This window comes from Geotrypetes seraphini, chromosome 1 (genome assembly GCF_902459505.1).
Source record: "Geotrypetes seraphini chromosome 1, aGeoSer1.1, whole genome shotgun sequence".
NCBI lineage: Eukaryota > Metazoa > Chordata > Amphibia > Gymnophiona > Dermophiidae > Geotrypetes > Geotrypetes seraphini.
In genome coordinates this window covers 147,130,357-147,152,553 of record NC_047084.1, presented here as the reverse complement: position 1 = coordinate 147,152,553, position 22,197 = coordinate 147,130,357, and the positions used below count along the sequence as shown (strand labels likewise).

Sequence of the window (22,197 nt, the reverse complement as noted above, 5' to 3'; positions counted from 1 at the left end):
TTTGGCACAATTTACCTTTTGTAAAGCCATGTTGCCTCGGATCCTGTAACCCATTAGATTCAAGGAAGTACACTATCCTTTCTTTCAGCAAAGCTTCCATTATTTTTCCAACAACTGAAGTGAGGCTCACCGGCCTGTAGTTTCCTGCTTCATCCCTGTGACCACATTTATGAATAGGGACCACATCCGCTCTCCTCCAATCCCCAGGAATCACTCCCGTCTCCAGAGATTTGTTGAACAAGTCTTTAATAGGACTCGCCAGAACCTCTCTGAGCTCCCTTAGTATCCTGGAATGGATCCCGTCTGGTCCCATCGCTTTGTCCACCTTCAGTTTTTCAAGTTGCTCATAAACACCCTCCTCCGTGAACGGCACAGAATCTACTCCATTTCCTCATGTAACTTTGCTAGCCAATCTCGGTCCTTCTCCAGGATTTTCTTCTGTGAACACAGAACAGAAGTATTTGTTTAGCACATTCGCTTTCTCCTCATCACTTTCCACATATTGGTTCCCAGCATCTTTTAGCCTAGCAATTCCATTTTTCATCTTCCTCCTTTCACTAATATATCTGAAAAAATTTTTGTCTCCCTTTTTTACATTTTAGCCATTTGTTCTTCCGCCTGTGCTTTCGCCAGATGTATCTCTCTCTTGGCTTCTTTCAGTTTCACCCTGTAGTCCTTTCTGCTCTCCTTTTCTTTTTCTGTGGGGGGCATTGTGATCTCTTCTAGGTGGGTTGGGGTTCCTGCGAAGTTTGTCCTGGTAGTTGTAATTTTGTGTTTAAAGTATTCAGCTAAAAGGGTGGCTTAGCCTGGTTACAGATTACATAACTCACTTTCTATTGGATTGACACATTTATCATATCTACTAATTGTATAGTCTGCATTTTTATCTCAGAGCCATATTGAAGCATGATATCACCCAGTATCAAAATCTGACTCCTCTCTATTTCCCTGACAATGCATTCTTAATACCAAGGTCAATAATTTCTGAGAGCAGGCCCCCTCCCTTCCTGAGCTTCATTGTCCTTCATTAGTAGTTTAAATAACTTTTGGTAGGATATCTTACCTTGCAGTAAAGATGCCTGGGTTTATCTTCTTGTTCTTGTTTAGGGTTTGTCGTCTTCTGGAAAATCCTAAAATATCCAAGGCTGTTAGTCAGCAAATATCTTCTAGGCCAAAAATAAGCATATTGTCTCTTGCTGACAGGGAGAGATATGATTCTTTCATTATTCAGAAACCTGCATTCAATAGCACAATGTCTCTCTTAAAAATATAACTTTTGGGGTCTTATAGAGGTCTCCACCTACATTGTCATGAAGGTCTTACTCCTGATTCTTCCTCATTCCCCTCTTGAAGCCTAAGGAGGCTTCACCCCTCCAGATAAAAGTGTAGACAAGGTTTGTTGTTGTTGCCACGAAGTCGGCCACATCCAGGAAGAGGAGAGGAGTAATGCCCATTACTCAGGAATTAAGCTTAATAAGATTAAGAAGATAATTGTCGCTACCACCCCTAATCTAACATGATACCAGCTTCATTAGGACTCAGGATAAACCATGCGTATGACAATAATACATGGAAGCAAAAGTAAACAACCAACAAACCAACATTAAGCATAGAAATAGCTAACCAGGAAAAGCATCTGGAAAATTCTTACATTAATTGTACATTTGACATTTAAAGGCTTCATCCTGTCAAGAAATCTCTCAGGGCTTCCTCTCTAGGGGAATAAATTAAAAAAGCTTTTAACTGCAAACTAGATCTTTCCAGACCTGGTCATGTATACAGGTCAAGATGGAAGTCCAGGTAAACACATTAGATGTCCTTATGTTATCATATCTCATAGTGCACTGTTCAATTTAGAAACCTCTACCCCTGGATCAGAAAAGGCAGATGGGTTAAAGTCATTAGGCAGTATCTGTGACATCAGGCACGGTCCATATTCTTTATCAGCCGATGGTATCCTCATCTTCTCTGCATAGCACTACATTCTAATTGGGCCACAAGAAGGGCATAGGAAGAGCCCCTTGAAGTAGGGAATGGTAGGATACAGTTCAAGATTTTAAAAAACAGGATGGAAAAAACATACAGGCATTCTAAACAGTACACCTAACAAACACATATTGCTTTCAATAGGTCTAGCACTATTCCGATAAAGCACATACTGAGCTATACACATAAATAAGTAAATCGGTACTTCAAAAGTCCATAAAAGAATCTAAATCAATAGTTGTGAAGAAAACAAAACAAACTAAACTAAAAAGTCAAAGTCCAGTCTATTGAAATTCATTGTAGGCCGAAGACCCCATGGCAACAGTAAATCAGGCAATCAGTTCTTTTGTGGTGGCAAATGAAGAAAAGTCCTGGTGCGTTGTGCCAATCCATGTTACGCAGTTGTTAAGTCTCTTTCTTTGCAGCTCAGTCTTCTCTATGTAGGAGAACTCATTCCTCCTCTGGATACTCTGTAAATGGAAGTCCTCAACAAATGTTAAAAAGATGATTCTACCAAAGAGCAAGAGTGTGAACAGCAAAATTAATTCATCATAGCCATTATCATCATATTTGAATATGTGCCTCACAGTTACATAGCAAATTCTTGGCTAGCATACTACCATCTTGGTTAGTATGAAAAATTAAATTCATGTAGTTAATGCTTCAATACAAAACTCTTGAATACATTGGCAGTGATCACATTCATATTTGCCATACTCTAGCCAATTATGGCGTTTACATGTTTATACGGGCTCTAACGGCATCCCAATAAAGTTCATTGTTAATTTGTATACATAAATTCTTATTGCGTTACAAATCTTGTCTCCTGTTCTCACATACCTTCAGACTGACTTGTACGTTAATATTGGACTAGTGTCTTGCTATAAATCACATTTTTCACTAATACATTTCTTCTCTCTGTCTTTAAACTCACTTGTTTCAGGAAACGCTCCTAGGTATTTATTCAGTTATTTATTTAAGGATAATAACCCATCAATAATTCTTCTCTCCTAAACTATCCTTAAGATAGGAAACAGTATACATGCAACAGAAGAAACTATCACATAATCAAATTTATGTATAATCACATAGTAACATAGTAGATAACGGCAGATAAAGACCCGAATGGTCCATCCAGTCTGCCCAACCTGATTCAATTTAAATTTTTTCTTCTTAGCTATTTCTGGGCAAGAATCCAAAGCTCTACCTGGTACTGTGCTTGGGTTCCAACTGCCAAAATCTCCATTAAAACCTACTCTATCCCATCTAAACCCTCCCAGCCATTGAAGCCCTCTCCAACCCATCCTCCCCCAAACAGCCACATACAGACACAGACCATGCAAGTCTGCCCAGTACTGGCCTTAGTTCAATATTTAATATTATTTTCTGATTCTAGATCCTCTGTGTTCATCCCATGCTTCAGTCACAGTTTTACTCTCCACCACCTCTGTCGGGAGCGCATTCCAGGCATCCACCACCCTCTCCGTAAAGTAGAATTTCCTAACATTGCTCTTGAATCTACCACCCCTCAACCTCAAATTATGTCCTCTGGTTTTACCATTTTCCTTTCTCTGGAAAAGATTTTGTTCTACGTTAATACCCTTCAAGTATTTGAACGTCTGAATCATATCTCCCCTGTCCCTCCTTTCCTCTAGGGCAGTGGTCTCAAACTCGTGGCCTGGGGGCCATATGTGGCCCATCAGGTACTATTTTGAGGCCCTCGGTATCCTATATAATAAAACCCTAGCCGCGCATGTGCACTCCTACTTGCGTGTTCCATTTTCCCTGATCTGTGAGATGTAGGTCCGTGGCCACAGGAGTGTGCATGCACGAGTCCCCAGCCTTACTGCTTCCCAGCACCTACCTACACTCGCCAGCAGGACTGGCCACCAGCGCTGGACTCCCTGCTCTCCACAAGATCACAGTGTTGGCTCCTATTATAAGCTGCACCATCGTCGGAGAAGGCTTATGACGCTGGCGGGGATCGAGAGGAGCTGCTGCGACACTCGCCCGGAGCAAGCCAGACCGCGAGGCGGGCAAGGAAGCGCCAACAAAACACTCCAGCCATGAGCCGCTCAATGGGACCAGGAAGGCAGCCACATGAGGGAGGGCAACAGAATGGAAAAAAAGGTAACGTGCAGGGAGAAGCTAGGCCTGCCTGCGGGGAACGCATTAAGGGAAGGGGGGGCCCTTGGAGCAGGCTAGATCGCGGGAAGGGAAGGGGGAGGGGCCAAAAGGAGCAGGCCACATCGTGGTAAGAGTAGGGAAGGGGGATGGGGGAAAATGTTGCTACTGCTGCACAGGGATCTGGAGGGGAAGGGAAATACCGCTGCTGCTGCACAGGGAAGTGGAGGGGGAGGAAAATGCTGTTGCAGCTGCACAGGGAAATGCAGGGAAAGAATGACAGACAGACAGCAGGAGGGAAGGAGACAGAAAGAAAGGAAGAAAGACACAGGGGCAGGAAGAGAGACAGAAAGACAGAGAAAGGGGGGCCACGAAGAGAGAGAGACAGTGGGAGGGAGAGAGACATAAAGACAGACAGACATATATTCTAGCACCTGTTAATGTAACGGGCTTAATGACTAGTGTTTATCATAATCACAAAAGTAAAATAAAACAGTTTCTTGATCATATGTCTCTTTAGCTATAAATTACAATATTATTATTAAGACTTAGCCAAAAGGAAATATTTATAAATATAAAGAGTTTTACCCTCATGCAAAATTTTCATTTCTTTAATAAGACATTAACTATTTTTTCTGAGGCCCTCCAAGTACCTACAAATCCAAAATGTAGCCCTGCAAAGGGTTTGAGTTTGAGACCATTGCTCTAGGGTATTCATATATCACTATGGCTTAAGTCTCAGAAAGTAGAGAAAAGTCTGAGAGAATGCTTGTATCTCAAAGCTGCGTACAGATAATAAAGGCAGAACAAGGAAGAAAAGTGCATCACACATTTACATACAATAGAGGGATACTTTCAAAACATATGGGAGACTTGTAAAAATAGAACAGACCAGGAAAATAAATGTGCTCATCAGTAGGCAGGGATAGGAAAGAAAGATTTTCCTTTAGTGCCTCAGGCCCAAGGACACACACAGGCATAAGAGAGATAAGGAAGGCTCTCACATGAGAGGCTTGAAAATGTAGGACTGGAAAAAAATTAAAACACAGATCCAGCATTTTCATGTCAGTTGGACAAAATAAACTCAATCGTTTTAACAAATTCCGGCCACATTTCCAGGAAACAGATATCTGGTGGGACAAAAATATAATTCTTTGCAAGGTAATGCAGGCATAAGTTAAAACTATTCACAGCTGTTGAAACACAGTTCAACAGGTGTGAAAGATCCCAAGACATAGCAAACAGTATTAATTTGTCGACAGGCCACCTAGTCTTCATTGGGGCCATTTCCCTCTGAATACCCCAGGGAAAAAATAAAGGGAACAAAAACAAATCAAAACCAAAATCGTGGTAGGCACAAGGAAAATAAAACAGATCAAAAGAATGAGGCTTGCAAGTCTAGCTGGCAAACATCATTGCATCAAATACTATAATTATTGCTATTTCACAGGTCATGTGACCTATTCCTGCATTTCTCTGGACTTACCGAAGTCACAGGCTCGTACAAACAGGTATCAGTTTAGACGCTGAGATGCTAATGTGTGGCATGTGAGTGCGTAGATCTCGTGCTGTGAAGAGATTCTCAAGGACACCAACCAGTTCTATTGAAAGTCAAATAGCAAACATACAAGATATGGGGCAAAGACTACACAAATAGTCTAATCTAAAACACCGATAATCTGAGACATAGCAGCTTCCAAATAATGTACGCATCTCACCATATGGGCTTAACATCATTAATGAAACAAAAATTTGACCTTTAAGAAGAGAAAAAGAAAAAATGCATCCGGTAACAATTCAAACATTTAAACATTGTCCTATTGTTCACATACATAATTTAGTCTGTAGGAAGATACAAAAGCGTTATAACAAAAGTCATATACCAAATGATTCTCAATTTTAAACAGGACTTTCAGAACTAACTTTAGCTCTTAATTAAACAGGTGAATTATTCTCAATTGTAATAACATAAAGAAATATGATGAACAAAAATATACTCAGGCATATATAGAACACAACTGTCGTGCAAGTTATCATACATTAAAATTTTCTAAAGCGAAAGATAAAAGTCACAGGTCCTCCCCCTCCTCACTATGAGTTTTAAGATCTTTTTGTATTTCTATTTTATGATGTTTTAAGATTACGTATGTATACTTTGTTAACCGTTTAGTTGTAAACGGTATAGAAATTTTTTAAATAAATAAATAGGAGAAAATAAGGTAAGAGCGCTGAACCACTATATCTCTATGCTTTCATTTTGAATGTCTTTAACTTTTGTTATTAATAATTTATTTTTAAATAAGATTGACGAGTCCAGTGTAACACTGGCAGAGTGAGAATTCCAACACATATCTAAAAAGCTCTCTAGATTTATTATTTTTTATAATTTAAAAAATTGTAATTGTTTTCCAGAAATATCTGATGATAGCATTGTGTACTTAGGACCATATTCTATAAATGGTGTCTTTATTGGGCACCACTAGGTGCACTAATTGCAGCTGCCTAGGGATTTCTAAGTTCGGGATCCACACCAAACTTAATTTTTTAAATTGGCCAATATTAATTTAAGAATTTGACGCCAAATTCTTAGGACATCTATTGATGCCTAAGTGGAGATGCCCTCATGTCTAATGCCCCCTAACGCCTATGTTAAAAAGTAGGCATGGTAATGGGTAGAGAATAGGCATGGTTGATTTAGGTGTCATTAGGTGTCTCACATAGGTGCCAACAAATTAGGCAAGTGAAAATCTGGCCTAATGGAGCAGCGCCTATGTCTAGGATGTGTAGCGAGGCCTAAGTCCACTTAGGTGCCACTAACGTGATTCTATAAATGGCCCCTAGTGGTTGATTTACAATCAAGCCTAATTAGCATTGTTTATAGCAGTGGTTCCCAACCCTGTCCTTGAGGACCACTAGGCCAATCGGGTTTTCAGGGTAGCCCTAATGAATATACATGGAGAAGATTTGCATGCCTGTGACTTCCATTATATGCAAATCTCTCTCTTGCATATTCATTAGGGTTAGCCTGAAAACCTGATTGGCCTGGTGGTCCTCCAGGACAGGGTTGGGAACCACTGGCCCTTCGTGTCCTTCTTCCTCCTACCTCCCAACAATGTATGTTTTCTTACCCTACTATCCTCTGAAAAAGCTCATTGATTTATATTTCTTCCTTGTCTTTCATTTTTTAGGAAAGTTGTTCAAAGCCAAAGATCTGCCTTTGTTAGCAGAATTTTTTTTGATGTTCTATAAAGATAAGCCTATAGACTGGCTCCTTGATCATTTAGTATGGGTCAAAGTATGTAATCCAGAGAAAGATAATGTAAGTATATATACTTTCTGCTTAAATTTTTCATTATCAGAAAATACAGGATTATAAAAACATATATATGGGGTATCAAAAAGAGTGATTTAATGCTATACTTAAATTCTTTTTTATTTATTGGCTACCCCCTTGTAGACTATGGGGCTTATTTTTAAAGAAAAAACATCCACAAAGTAGCATAAAGGGGCAGATGGACTTTTTTCTCACCAAACTCTTCCAATTTACTATTTTTAAAACATATTTTGTAGACAGTTTTCTATGGTGGATGTTTGCAGTGCATCTAAATCTGAAAGGGGCATGTTGGAGGCATGGTTTTGTCAGAAGTAGGGCAGGCTTATGATATGGGCATTTTTCTGCATTAATCAAACATTTTTTTAAATCATCAGGGCACAAATTGGACGTTTGAGGCTAGACCTGTTTTAATACTACTTACTACTACTTCTTTAGCACTCTCCAGACCAGTAGAGGTTAATCTTACAAGTGGGTATATATCTCATCATGACCAGTAGGTGGAGACTGAAACAAAACTGTGGAATAGTACATAAGAGATACCTTCCCCTATTTCTATCAGTCTTCTTTCAGTCTCCAGCAGGTGTGAGTAAGCTGTACCCATCTCCCTTGGTAGGGCTGTTGGAATTTGTATAGGGCTACTAGTCCCCATTTTTAGCCGGATTGAGCTTGGGTAGGCCCTGTTTGGGGGTCCTTCCGACCTCGAGGGTGTCAAACCCAGTGGGCCTTGTGCTGGGTCCCTCCCCCCATTTCTTCCACCTCCCCACATTTTTTTAGAGGAGCCTCAGCAGTAAGCCTTGCCCCCTAATTCAAGCAAGGCATATTGCTTTGAGAGCCTGTGGAGTCTGTTCTGTATAAAAAAAAATCCAGATGTAGTGCCGGTCTGAAGGGTTGCTTTTCCTTTAACTATGCTGTAAATTACTGTATTTTTTGACTAACCGATACTTTTATCCTAGCTAGGTCACGTATGGAGCAATTGAGCACTTCTCAGGGGAAGAGGTACACAGTTTGGTCCAGATGCAAGGCACTCATAGCCGGCCTGAAATCAGCTGTTTGGGCCGGTGCGGTCGTGGAGCTCCGTCGACAGCAGCTGCAGGTGTCCAGAGCTCCCCGGCCTTAGTGCCTCGCGAGTCGGCAGGGAGCAGTGGGGAAGCCCTATCTTCCCCCACCGCCCCTGGAGGGATCCCTCTCAGCTGATTTTTGTTAACAGCTGATGCCGGCTTGCCTGGGTTCGATCAGGCTTCCCAGCCACTACTGGAGGGGCTATTTTTGGTGGGAACTTTGTTATTTTAACAAACAGGCCTCTCCATTTTGTCTGCAACCTCAGGTGACCTTTCCCTTGTATTGGAAAAACAGGGGCAGGTTTCAACTGGGTCCCCTGCTGTGGCAGGGAGTTCCATGGGACCCCTGGGGGATTTTCCCCTGATTTAATTTTTTCTTTGTGCGGAGCCTATTTTCAGGCGGTTGGGGGTCCCACGTGCGCCTGGGTTTTTTTTTTTGGGAGGGGTGTATCCCCGCACCCCCTGTGGCTTTGCCTCCCTCTTCTCCTTTGGAGTCCCCTCTTCCTCCTCCCTCGTCCAAGCGCCTGCGGGTGGCTTGGGTTGCGGGTTGGTGGTTAGTGGAGTGTGTTGGTCTGGATGAGGACCTGGACCCTTTTTAGGAATTCCAGGATCCTCCCAAGGGGATGGCCACTGGTGGTGGGGCGTTGGGTTTCCTGCCTTCCGGTGATGAGGCATCCGTGATGCGCCTTTTTCAGAGGGATGAGCTACCAGACCTGATTCAGCAGGTCTCTCAGTGCTTCGTTTTGAAGGAGCACCACTGGAGACCCCGCGTGTGGGGAACCCTCTTAGAGGGATACGTACTGTTTCCCACTCTTTTCCTATGCATCAGGATGTTCGGGATATTGTACTGGCGCAGTGGAATACGCCAGAGGTGCCATTTCGGTTAGTGCGTGCCTTGGCTCGTTTGTATCCCATCCCGGAGTGGGATAGGACTGCCTTGCTCCCAAGTAGGCCCAGCAAACAATTCATCAAAGAAAAAACCCCCATAAAGTCCAAACTCCAATTCAGTGCTTTAGGCTGGCAAGTAGGTCACAGCCCTGCAAGATACCTGGACTACCATTGATTAGACACAGTTCTCTTCGCCAAGTAAAGCAATCACTGTTCTCAATGCCTGCCTTCTACCACTGCTCCTTAGAGCTAATGTGGGGCACAGGCTACTGTGTAGCTTCAATCACCTCTTCTCCATGCAAACATAAGGGAAGAGGAGTCCCTCAAAATATCCCCTCCGGATACACAACCCCTCAGCCTTATGCACTAATTCTTATACAGGGCTGGTAGTCAAGAACACAAACAGCGAAGAAAATATTGGCCTCCAGTCTTCAGAGCCTCTCTTGGACACAGTGAAGTATATCGAGTATCTGCTGGAGCCCGAGTCGTCTTCTGGAATAGGCTCTATGGCTCTGACTTTGACCACTTTTCTGACTTAGCCGCCACAGAGTCTACAAAATGGTCCATGAGGGGATGAACGAACTCAAGCTTGTACCTCTCCCATATAATTTCCAGCACCCAGTGATCTGTGGTGATCTCTGCCCATGCCCCAAATAGACCGATAACCTCCCTCAAAAAATGGAAAAGGAATCCAAATGAAGATATTTTGACTCTCCCAGAGGATTCCAGATAGCATAAACTAATTGGATCTGTAGCCTAATAACATTATCAGACTGGACTTACAATTCAGTTGCTGTCAAGGAATCTTCCCTTTCTGCAAAGTCCACATTCTACCAGCATATCCCAGAGGTAGGAATAGCCAGGAGTGTATTCCTCATACTTTGTGGAAGATAATATTATACAGTAAGCTCTGTTATCCGGCACCCATGGAGATTGGTTGATGCCAGATAACTGTAGTTTCTGGTTGCTTCCCACTCCCACTTGTAGGTCCAGCATTTGTTCCTTCCCACCCTCCTTTCTGGTCTGGGTCACTTTCACTTTCACTCCCCCCCTTCAGCATCCATCTCCCCTCCCTTGCATTTTCACTCCTTCCCCCTCAGCATCCATCTCCCCTCCCTTGTCCTTCACACTGCTGGACCCAGGTCTGCCCTCCCTCCATGCGGGTCTGTCCTCCTGGACCCCCTCACTTACCTGAAGCAGTCCTGACCTGCTAACCCCCCTCCCGCGAAACAGCAGCGGTATCCAGTCTGCAGAGGCAGCGCTGTAAACAGACTGCTCGCAGCCAGCCCTTGTAGGGCCATCCTCTTCTGTGTCATTAGTGACGTGGCAAAGGAAATGCTCTGCTGGGGCTGGCCGTGAACAGCCTATTTACAGTACTTGCCTGTGCTAACCGCCTGCTGTTGCTTCCGTAAGGTGAGGGAGGATTGGCAGGTCAGGACTCCTGCTGCTTCAGGTAAGGGAGGAAGGGGAGTTCGTAGGTCAGGACCGCTGCCACTGCTGGCTTTGGGGCTGAAGGAAAGGAACGAGGGAGATTGGTGGGTCAGGACTACCACCGCCGCAGTTGCTTCTTCGTGTAACTGAGGGAGGTTTGGCGGGTCAGAACCGCTGCTGTTTCGGGGGCTGTAAGGAGGGGGTGGGCAGTCAGGACCGCTGCCGCTTCGGGGGCTGGAGGGAGGGATGGAGGAGGATTGTCGCATCAGGACTGCTGCTGCTGCTGCTTCAGAGCCTGGAGGGAGGACAATTTTTTTTTTTTTTTGCCGGTTGGGTGAGAGTGCTGGTTGTTTGAGTCCCGGCTAATCGGGATTCTACTGTACTTAAGAACTTAACAATACCAAGCTACTTAGAGTCTAGCATAAGAACATAAGAATTGCTGCTGTTGGGTCAGACCAGTGGTCCATCGTGCCCAGCAGTCCGCTTACACTGCGGCCCTTGGTCAAAGACCAGCACCCTAACTGAGATTAGCCCTACCTGCATACGTTCTGGTTGAGCAGGAACTTGTCTAACTGAATCCCTGTTTTCCCCTACGACAGACTCCAAAAGAGTATTCCAGTTTTCTACCACTCTTTGAGTGAAGAACTTCCTTACATTCATACAGAATCTTGTGGTATTCAGCCTATGCCTGCTAGACGTGTCCCCAGAGCAGTGCACAGCTCAAGAGTAGACACTCCACAAACAGCTCAATTTTGCTGACTTTCCTTCTTTGGCTCCTAGAGGGAGCGGGAGAGCAGATTTGCAGGTTTCCCAACCCCCCCCCACAGCTCTAGTTTAGCTTGCAGACTAAGTCAAAAAAGATATACAGGGGTAACTCTTTCAAATCAAGGTTACTGTCGAGTGACTAAAGAGATTAATAGATCAAAATAAAGTCACCGCATTTATCAATACACTCAGTAAACTTATTTTTTGTTTAGAACTCTGCTCAGAGACATGAAGACTGATTACTCGGCCTCACCTACCAATCATTGCAGTGTTCAGAAAAGATTTTTAATTTGAAATTCCTATTAATAATGCGCTAGCCAAAAGGCTATGCTGGAAATATAAATGCTTTCATGAATTCTATGAATTATAAACAATGACTTAACTTTGAATAGTGACTGGTTCCGACGTGCACGTTTCGTTGCTGCGTCAGGGAACCGACAATACAGCTAGGTTTAAAGCTGGTAGTGAAGTCACATGAAATTAAAAAGCTAGGTCTCTCAAGAAAATGTTTCTTCTTAGATGTCTCAAACATCTCAAACATGGTCATTATTCCAGGATTATTTAGACTCTAAAAACCACTGAGAGTATGAACAGATCAAACCAAAACTATTCACATGTGGGTCTGTTGCAAATGACATCAACCATGTGATAACAACCTAGCACCATATGTTATCAGATACTAGTTTAAATCAAACAGTTATAAACTGGTTTAGTAAATTCTTATCATTACAATCTTATGAGGTATATTTGGAGGGTGTGACGTCCTCTTCATGGAAGCTGAGCTGTGGAGTACCACAGGGTTCCCCCTTGTCGCCGATACTGTTTAATATATGACCTTATTGAAAAACTTTTGTCTCACATCTGTAGAGACTATATTTACCTACGCAGACAATATCCTCATTTTACTGGAAATTGATTGTAATCTTAACAACTTGGTCTCAAGCAAAGACTGTTGCATTTCTAAACTTCAAATGTGGGTACTTTCCATCCAAATGAAACTGAACGCTGCCAAAACTAAGTTACTTTGGGTGGGGCTAAAATTGGAAAATCTTCCTGTCTCTGTCACACTAAAAACAGGTAATTCGTTACAGATAGATTTTTCTTCCAGAGTGTTGGGTATTGTCCTAGACCAGGGGTAGGCATTTCCGGTCCTTGAGAGCCACAGGCAGGTCAGGTTTTCAGGATATCCACAATAAATATGCATGAGATAGATTTGCATCTCAAGGAGGCACTGCATACAGATGCATCTCACACATATTCATGGTGGATATCCTGAAAACCTGACCTGGCTGTGGCTCTTGAGGACTGGAATTGCCTACCCCTGTCCTAGACTCATCACTCACATTTCATGAACAGATCAACTCTTTGGTAAAAAAAAAAAAAAGTGTTTTTTTAGTTTACGTATGTTAAGGAAAGTTAGATCATTATTTCATCAAGATCATTTTTCAGTGCTGGTACAGTCTATTGTACTTTGAGCAAGGGTCATTGACGCCATTTGTGAAAGCTTCAGGTCTGAAAATAATTATACATGCAAAATGACACCAGCACAAGGTTTTAAAAATTATAACCAAGATTTATTGAATTATTGTTTCTATTTTTCCATTATGAGCTCAAAAGCGTCAGCATTATTGCTAACGTTGCACTAATGGGAGATCGTTATGGTGGCCAAAATGCTGGCCTTCTCCTAACGGTCTCGAACCCCTATCTCTGGTCATTCTATTATATAACTTTTGGCTCAGTGACATCATCAGTATAACAACGAATAACCATTCACCAAAGAGGTGGTCTTAAAAGTTTTGACAAAGGAAAATAAATCCCTCCATGTTTCCAAGTTAGACAAAGTTTCAGAAAATTACTTTTGATTTCTGAATTAACATTATAACATTATGCAAAAGAATTCTACAATTATTAACAGGGTACTGAAAAACTCTCTTCCTAAGCTGACAGATTCAAATTGCATGGCCTTACACAGAAACCTTAGTCTGGAGAGGAGGGGGGTGTAGGTCCCCCTCCCTCTCCCTGAATGGACAGCTTCATGTTACACTGACACAGTGCTAGGCGTGGGCTTCCAATGCCATCCTTCCTATGCTGGAGACTGATACAGCATCTCAGATTCTAACTTAACTACTTCCAGATGTTACCTTAGGATTTTCCTTAGTATTTCTTCAGGTTTAAAATATATAAAATATTAGAAATTAAGTACACACCATTCTTTCATATATCTCTCATATATCAATCATTCCTTCGTTCATTCGGGGCCCCTTACACACATTCATACTTAATGCATTTTATCTCTTAGTTTAGGACACGTGATCTTCCTAGCCAGTCTACAGTACATGTGGTATTACTTAACACCACGCTGCTGGGAGCGGGAAAACTCAGAGAGGACAAAGAAGACAGAATACTATTCACTGGCCCAAAATGGATTCTATGTAATCATGATTTCCACCATGATTTGGCTCAACAGCAAAGTACATAAACAGATATTATTAAGCTTTCCTTTATATTAATCCTTAGTGTGTTTTTCTCTGGCCTTAGCTACATTATATTTAAATTTTTATTCACCTGTTTTTCCGTACGCTTCTATTTGGGCGTGGTCCTTAACTGACACAGAATTGTCTCTAACTAGAATTACCCAGAATCATATGAAAAACTGGCGCTTTTGTAGAAAAACTTCACAAAAATACTGCACTATCATGCTCCGACATCCATTCCATTATCGTCCCATAAACAGCACCCCCTGCTGGCCACGAGCCACTACTCAACTTGCCCAGTTGGATTATTGGGATTCGGTATACTTAGGTATCAAACAGGGTAGTTTAAGAAGACTTCAGTTAATACAGAATATGGCAGCTGAACTCATCTTTGGGAAGAGAAAGTATGATCATGTCTCCCCTCTGTTGAGAAAGCTTCATTGGCTCCCAATCCATTTTATGATCCAGTTTAAATGCACCTGTGTCATTTTTAAGCTTCTCTATGGAATATTTGGTCCTTTGGTCCCTTTATACTGGAATACCCTTAGATCTTGAATACAGCTCCCTTCTACTCAAAAATGCACTTCAAAGGAGAAGAGGATAGAGTGGAAATAAATACCAAATTCCCTGTCACTGCAAGGGCTTCACAAATATCTTAGCCAAACCAATGTGAAGGAATATAAAGGAAAAAGCCTCAGAGCCCCCCCCTGCCCCACACAGTGGAACAAATATCTTCTCAAGTGGAACAAATGTTGTCTTCATTCAAATAATCATGAAGAAAAGAGAACATGTATATACTTATCCCACACAATTTTTTATTTAATTTTAATTTAATTTAATTCTTATATACTGCTAATAACTGTAAGGTTTCTAAGCGGTTTACAAAAATGATGCATTAAAAGATACAATAAATAAAAATAAATAAGATAGGTACTTGGAAATTCCCTAACTGTCCCAAAGGCTCACAATCTAACTAAAGTACCTGAAGAAACAATTTATGAAAAGTAAAGATAAAAATATAAAGACAGAGGTAGAGATAGAGATAGAAATGAATATTCCAACAAGATGACGGCCAGTTAGGTCATCTTCTGTGCTGTGTCCCTTGTCCTGCTTTTGTTTTTGTTTTATTTTGCCTTTGTTGATTTTTCTTTTAAATTTCTTTTTTGTTGGTTTTTTGTTCTGTCTCTGCTGTTTTCATTTGGGACTTCCAGTCTCATTGGTGTTTGCTTCTTTTGAGCTCACCTACCGATTTCCAGTTTGACAGTTGCTCCGATCTGGCAGCAGAGGGAGCCGTTGCCTGATGCCTGAATGGTTCTATGGTGGCGGTTAAGAGTTGAAGAATTGGGTCCTGTTTCTTTTCGTGGTGGATGGGAGAGTTCTGGCTTTCGGCTCCTTGTGTTCATGTCCAGCCACTAGCGGAGAGGAGTGTGGGAGCACTGCTTCGCCTCCTCCCGAACCAGCATAGGACCAGCTCCGTTGAATTCAAGCTGCAACAACGGCGTGCTGAGGGCAGATGAAGGCGGGAGCAAGCCCACGCCACAACGGAGGGACTACATCGGACCGGCATGCAGGTCGGTCGAGCCAGCTCGACCTCCTCCCCGTGACCAGCCGGGAGAGGAGATTAAATCTTTTCTCCCTGTTAGGTCGTGGGAGAGGCGGAGCGGTGATTGCACTCCTCTCCTGAGCGGGCTGGCGAAAAGATGTCAGCAATGGTACAATGGTAGGTACGTGGAGCAAGTGTCACATCGATGCGGTGCCCAGCGTTTCGCCAGAAACGGCTGCTTCAGGATGTGCTGGCTCCTGTGGATAATGTGAAAACCCAACTCAAAATTTGTATCAGCAAGAAAATAAAAAAAAAACCCCAAACAAAAACGTAAATCTTTGAATGAAGACAACAAGCAGCTTAGAATGCTTTAAGTATTTAATCTGTGTTTTCCCTGCGTTGCTTAAGGCTTATAACATCTCCCGATGTGAAAGGTTTTTTTTATGCCTATGATAAGATTTATCCCCGGAGAATTTTCCCACATTTGTTCCACTTGAGAAGATGTTTGTGTGTGTGTGTAGGGAGGGGGGGGGGGGGCTCTGAGGCTTTTTCCTTTATATTCCTTCACATTGGTCTGGCTAAGACCAATTTGGTATTTATTTCCACTCTATCCTCTTCTCCTTTGGAGTGTGTTTTTGAATAGAAGGGAGTTGTATTCAATATTATATTGTCCTTCCACACTTGTTGATCTAATACTCTTAGATCTTGCCATTCAAGGAATACACAGAGATATAAACTACTGTTCCCTTCCTTCAGAGGAATTAAATCGGCCCAGGAAACTCACTCAATCTTTCGCTTATAAACTGGTAGAAATATGGAATGGGCTTCCTGACTGTCAGATTGATAGATCAGTTGCAACAATTTCGTAAAGTCCTAAAAACTTTATTTGAACAGTTTACCTAAAGATTCAACGAATTGATTGCTCTACAACATTTATTTTCTCTTATGCTCTTGTTCGCTTTTTTTTTTTTGCTGGTCTTTAATTATTTGTAAACTGAGTTGAGCTCCGCTGGGAGATGACCCAGTATATAAATCGAAGATTTGATTAGATATGAGACAAGTTTGATGTATGTATAGTTAATTAAACTAAAAAGAACATGTTAAATTTCAGAAAAATTGATTAGCAGAGCTGAAGCATGTATAGTTGGCACAAAGCAAAAGGGAGATTTAGAACAAGTAACCAGATGTGTAAGAAAATGAGGAGAGAGAAGGAATCTCCACGTTCAGCTGGCTGAAGCTCAGAACCAGACGGAAGCAAGCTCAAGAAATGAAGGAATATGAGGACAATCTAAGAACACTTAAATAGCAAAATGAAAAATTTATGACAGAACTCAGCTCATTCCCGATGCTATGGAAGAAAAATAATAATAACTTTATTCTTTTACTAGTGTTTAAGCCCGTTACATTAACGGGTGCTAGTAAAGCCTCCTTCTCTCACATGTCCCCTATTTTCAGCCCCAGCTCCAGCTCCAAACCCATTTTTACCCCCCCAGCCCCCTACTCCCATCTTTTCCCTTTCAGCCCCAGCCCCCTTTTCTCACCACCAGCATTTCCCTCCCCACTCCACTTCCCTGTGCAGTAGCAGCAGAAGCATACCCTCCCCCTCAATTTTCCTGTGCAGCAGCAGCATCATTTCCCTCCCCCAACCCACTTCCCTGTGCAGCAGCACCTCTTCCGTGCTCCCCCTGTCCCTCTTGCCTGCTCCGCCGGTCCAGCAGCACCTCTTCTCTGCTCCCCCGGTCCCTCTTCCCTGTTCCCCCTATCCAGCAGCACCTCTTAGGTACTCCCCCTGCCCCTCTTCCCTGCTCCCCTGGTGCAGCAGCACCTCTTCCCTGCTCCCCCTCACTGCCTTCCAGACTTTGTCCCACCCCCACCCTCCGAAGCCAGCTTGCCTGCCTGCCTGCCATCCCCCTATGCAGTAGAACTCTCATCCCCCCCCCACCAGCAGCACCTCTTCCCTGCTCCCCTGTCCCTCTTCACATATTTGTAAAATGTCCTAAAACAGAAGTCTGCCATATTGCATTGCAGTTACAAAATGATTTGCAGTGGATCTTTGTACCTGCCTGCCAGCCATCCCCCTGTGCAGTAGAACCCTTCCCCCCCCCCGCCACTATCGCCGCCGTGCAGCCGACCCCACTGACCCTCCCACCGCGAGACAACCGTCAAACCTACTGGCTCCAGCAGCAGCCGCATCACACTAAAGATGCTGTTTCGCGGCCTTCCCATGCTCTGATTTCCTCTGCCGGCGTCTTTGATGATAATATTTTCAGCAACGTTATTCCTTAAGTGTGGCCTTGCAGGGAGAGCTGGGGGTTGTTGCTCTTCTCCTAGGCACAATAGGAACAGCAGAAATTCCTCCCAAGCACTAGAAGACTGCTCTCCTACAGCCCCAGAGCCAAGGGCAATTACCAGGGAGGGAAGAGAGAGGAAAGACCTCCAGTCACACTTACTAGGGCTCCAGTACCATGGTGCTTCCTGCTCTCAGTGCCCAGCCATCAAACACTTCCTAATTCTGATCACGTGACTAAGGGAAGGCGATAGGCTCAAACCTGATGCCACTGTGAAAAGAGGCGTGAGTCAGAGAATGTGCAGTGGTGGAGATGAGCTGCTCCCTTCAGAAGCTTTGTGCACTGAAGCTCAATATCGTTAGCAGACTAAGGACATGCTGAGCTTTGTTTCGGGTCACATCGGGTCAAATGATTTAAGGAGGGGGTCTTCTAAGGAGGGCCTTCTTCCACTTGTGTGTGTTGTAAGAATAAAAGTCATTAAAGATTTGCAGAGGAAAAAACTATGAATGACTGGGGGCACGAACTCTGAACCGCAAATTCGCGGGGGAGTACTGTATATTGTAACCCGCACGCTCAGGGCAATGTGTCCAGGACTGCGGGGGTCAGGTAAGTTGTTCATGAAAACCAGGACTGGATTTATTTGAGTTGCCAAAACAGTGAAATCAAAAACATAAATAATTTGTCAGGACTCTTCACCAAGCAATCCAGTCTTTTCAAAAAAACAAAACTCAATTTCAATATCATATCAATACAGTCTTTCAATCCACATGAAAAGTGTCCTGTATTCATTAATGATCCTTAGTTTAAAGTTTCAAATTCAAATAGCAAAAGGGCTCTGTATTTATCAATGAGCTTCAGCTTCAAAGTTCTTTCAAAAAGAAAAACTAACAAAAAGAAAACAGTCTCTTCCCTTTGATAGTAAACTTGGACTACTGTCAGTGACACAGCACTGCACTCCTTCAGCAATTGAAAATGCTAACCAGGTGGTGTGCTCCACGTGTTGTAAAATTGCTACAAAATAGAGCCCTCTATCCCACCTCAAAACGTGGGGCTAAATCCCCCACCACACTGGCTGGATAAAGTGTAACACCAAAAGATTATCAAATGTCAGTTTTACAGTCCTCACACTTCTGTGCTTCTCTGCTTCAGCTTCAGCAGGGCAAAACACAGTTTCAAAAGAAAAATAAACCAAAACAGTTCACACAAAACATTAGTCTTGGAAATCCCCTTTAGGCAGTTTCCTTACTTGACTTGGAGAAACACACTTCCATGGGTTGACTTTCCAGCTGGACCTCTGCACTCGGTTCCAGCTTCAATTCCATGGCTTGTGGAACTTCAGAGAGGTCAGGAGTCATCTCAGTCCCAGCTTCAACAATCTCCATGCATTCTGGGGTTTATTGGTCCTGCAGAGCTCTTAGTCCTGAGCTAGGCTGCCAGTACTTTTCTTGTGACTGTTCTCCACCTCTCCAATTCTCCCTCTGCCTTTCCAACTGCTCAGACCTGAGATTAAGGAACTTGCAACCCCGCCCAACCTTCCCAGGTGCAAAGCATTTCCGGTCACAAGACCTGGGAAGTTGAGGGGGAGGGGAAGTCTGTAGCTCAACCCCTAAGCTCCCTCTGCTGGCCTTAGGGAAAATAGCAGGCGAAAAGGGAAACTGTTTTTTAGCTTGAGCAGAATGGGCACTAACTGCTCCAGGCATAGGCCTAATACTAGGGCCAGTCCTAGCAGGCCTACCTCGCATATCACAATATGTTGTACTTATTTACAATATTCAACAGTTGTGAAGGAATTTTCACCTATAATGGAAACCCCCGAAACATGAAATCTTTCCTATAACATCCTGCCCCTCTACATCATGGGAAAATACTAGCAACAAGAATACCTGTTCTGTAAATTTTCACAAACGCTCCTTAGAGCGGAGTTAAAAAGTGACAAAAACTATGTTCTGGCATGCCCCCTACCACCAGGGATATCTTCAGGTCTTCTACTTGGCCCTAGGTAACCGCCTCAGCCTGGGAGCAAAGGTAAGAATTGGCTTCAACCATCCAAATACAGCACTCAAGCAGAATCTCTCAAAGTCAAGAATGGTCTTTATTTTGACCTCAGTGGTCAAAAGGGTATAGTATAAGGCAAAACTCATTCAGCTTTTCACAAAACCAGTTTTCAAAAAATAAAGGTCAAAAGAACAAACACATACATATTTGACTTGCCTGAAACCATCCACCCTGGCACAGCCTTGAAATTATGCTTGCTTTCCAGAAAACCAAAAAGACAAAAATTTCCTTTCTGTAGCAGTTATGTATAGACAGAAAAAAGGCATCCACAGCATAATGTATACAGGAGTGTGATAATTCCCAGCAGCAAACAGTTTGTATACTCACTGAGGCTCCAAATAGAAGGTAAGCTCTGCATAGGCTCCCTGGTTACAATAGCAACTATCGGTAGGCAGCACTGCTGAAAGAGTTCTTGTGATTGCTTCTCAGCAACGGCAAACACAGTGAGATTTCAGTATACAAAAACATTCACTTTGTCCCAATGTTCTTGGTCCCAAATTAAACATAAAAATAAGAAGGCTGCCAAAATGCAGGTAAGTAACCTTCTTAGCCAGGAAATATTGTTCAACTCAAGCATAAAGCAAACTTTGCTAGGCAAAAACCCACCAGCTACAACACAGCTACTCACTGGTTTAGTTGATTTCCATCAGCTCTGCTTGACTCTCTGTGTTAGGGCCAGCTTCCTGGATTTCCATTTTCATAGAATCCTCTGCAGCATGGAAGTTGGAAGTAGGGAAACTTTCTCCTACTTCTTGCATGGGCCAATCTACAATCTCAAAGGCTGCCTCCTCTCTCCAAGGCCCCTGCCCTGCTTCATCCTGCTGTAATGCCTCTGCCATTGTCACCCTCCACTCCCCTTACTGCTTGCTTCAGCCTGCCTTTAATCAGCCCAAAGCCACTCCCCTTCAGCCTGTAGAGGGGGATGGGCTTTGGTTTCACAGCAGGCTGTCTAAGCTCCAGCTTCCCCTGTCTGTTCTGCATTAATCTCATAGGCACAGCTACCTTGGCTTTTTACAGCGCTAGCTGATGTACTGCTCGGGTGCAAATGCTGTGTTTCTGCCTGCTCATAACCAACCTGATCCACATTACCAATGTTCTTACCATGGAGACAAGGGAAGTCAGACTCAAGTTGTTCAATAGAACTGATCTGGTCAGCTGTTCTACACAGGATGGTCTTGGCAGCTCTAAGTGCAAAACCGACACGGGGGCTTGGTTTGTCACAAAATATGAAATGTTTAGTTTGTAAAATGCTTTTAACATATCCATTGTTTCTTTACAGAAACACTGTAACAGACAAAAGGCTAATGTGCGCATCCGCTATCGCCCATCTCTCTTTCAGCATATGGGAAAATATTCATCTCTAGCAGGAAAAATTCAGGATTCAAAAGTAAGATTTATCTTGGACTTGTAGCATAAATAATAATTAATTTCTACAATTAGCTCATTATGTATGAAATGGTTCATTTTCTGTAAAGGAGATTTTTTTTAATAAATTGCAATATTTCCTAGAATGTTTTTCTGCATTAGATTTCTCAGCAGTTTTGTTTGAAATGCATTACACTAAGTTCTTAGGACAGTAGTTTTCAACTCAGTCCTTGGGTCATACCTAGTTAGTCAGGTTCTCTGTATACCCATTATGCATAAAATAGATTTGCATACAGTGGAGGCTATGTGCAAACTTAACTCATTTATTGTCATTGTGGATATCCTAAAAATCTTACTAGCTGGGTGTGTTCTGAGCACTGGGTTCAGAACCCATTTTCTAAAAGTATAAAAATATTCATGGTGTGATGCTACTGAGCGCTTATAGCAGTTCTCTGTCTACCTCTCTGACATTCTACCCCCATTATCCATGTCCTGTTACACAAATACAGGAGTCTATACTTTAGCTGTTGATTCTCACTTCCCGTGAAACTACAGAAGGGTATCACTTTAAGATCCTGAACTCCTCCCAGTGAAGAACAGCTTCCTCCTCAATTTTTTCTTTTGCAAGCGAACTCAGAAGGTGTGTTCCGGTCTGCTCTGCTTCTTTTTGTTATTTATGGGTATTTTTCTGTTGGACTTTCATAATTCTTTGACTTTGCTGCTTGGAGGTCTCCTTCTTGGGCTTATTTCACCAGGAAAAGAATGCAGTCCTATGTGGATGGATTGCAGCTCCCAGGCCAATCTCATCAAGTAACTGTGTAGCCAGCCTGCTTTGTGTCCCTTCAGGAGCTCGGGGTCCATCCACCTAAGAGCAGCATACCAGCTA

At 42.9% G+C, this 22,197-nt stretch overlaps 1 protein-coding gene across 4 annotated transcripts in view; it reads left to right on the top strand.

Moving 5' to 3' along the window:
- The window catches only part of MGAT4D (MGAT4 family member D), a 263,615-nt gene that overhangs the window by 173,422 nt on the left and 67,996 nt on the right, over window positions 1–22,197 (top strand). For all 4 annotated transcript variants that reach the window (XM_033939678.1, XM_033939670.1, XM_033939662.1 and 1 more), the window contains 2 exons: window positions 7,299–7,429; window positions 21,226–21,333. In XM_033939678.1, the coding sequence (XP_033795569.1) occupies window positions 7,299–7,429; window positions 21,226–21,333 (239 nt within the window). The remainder of the gene's footprint in view (window positions 1–7,298; window positions 7,430–21,225; window positions 21,334–22,197) is intronic.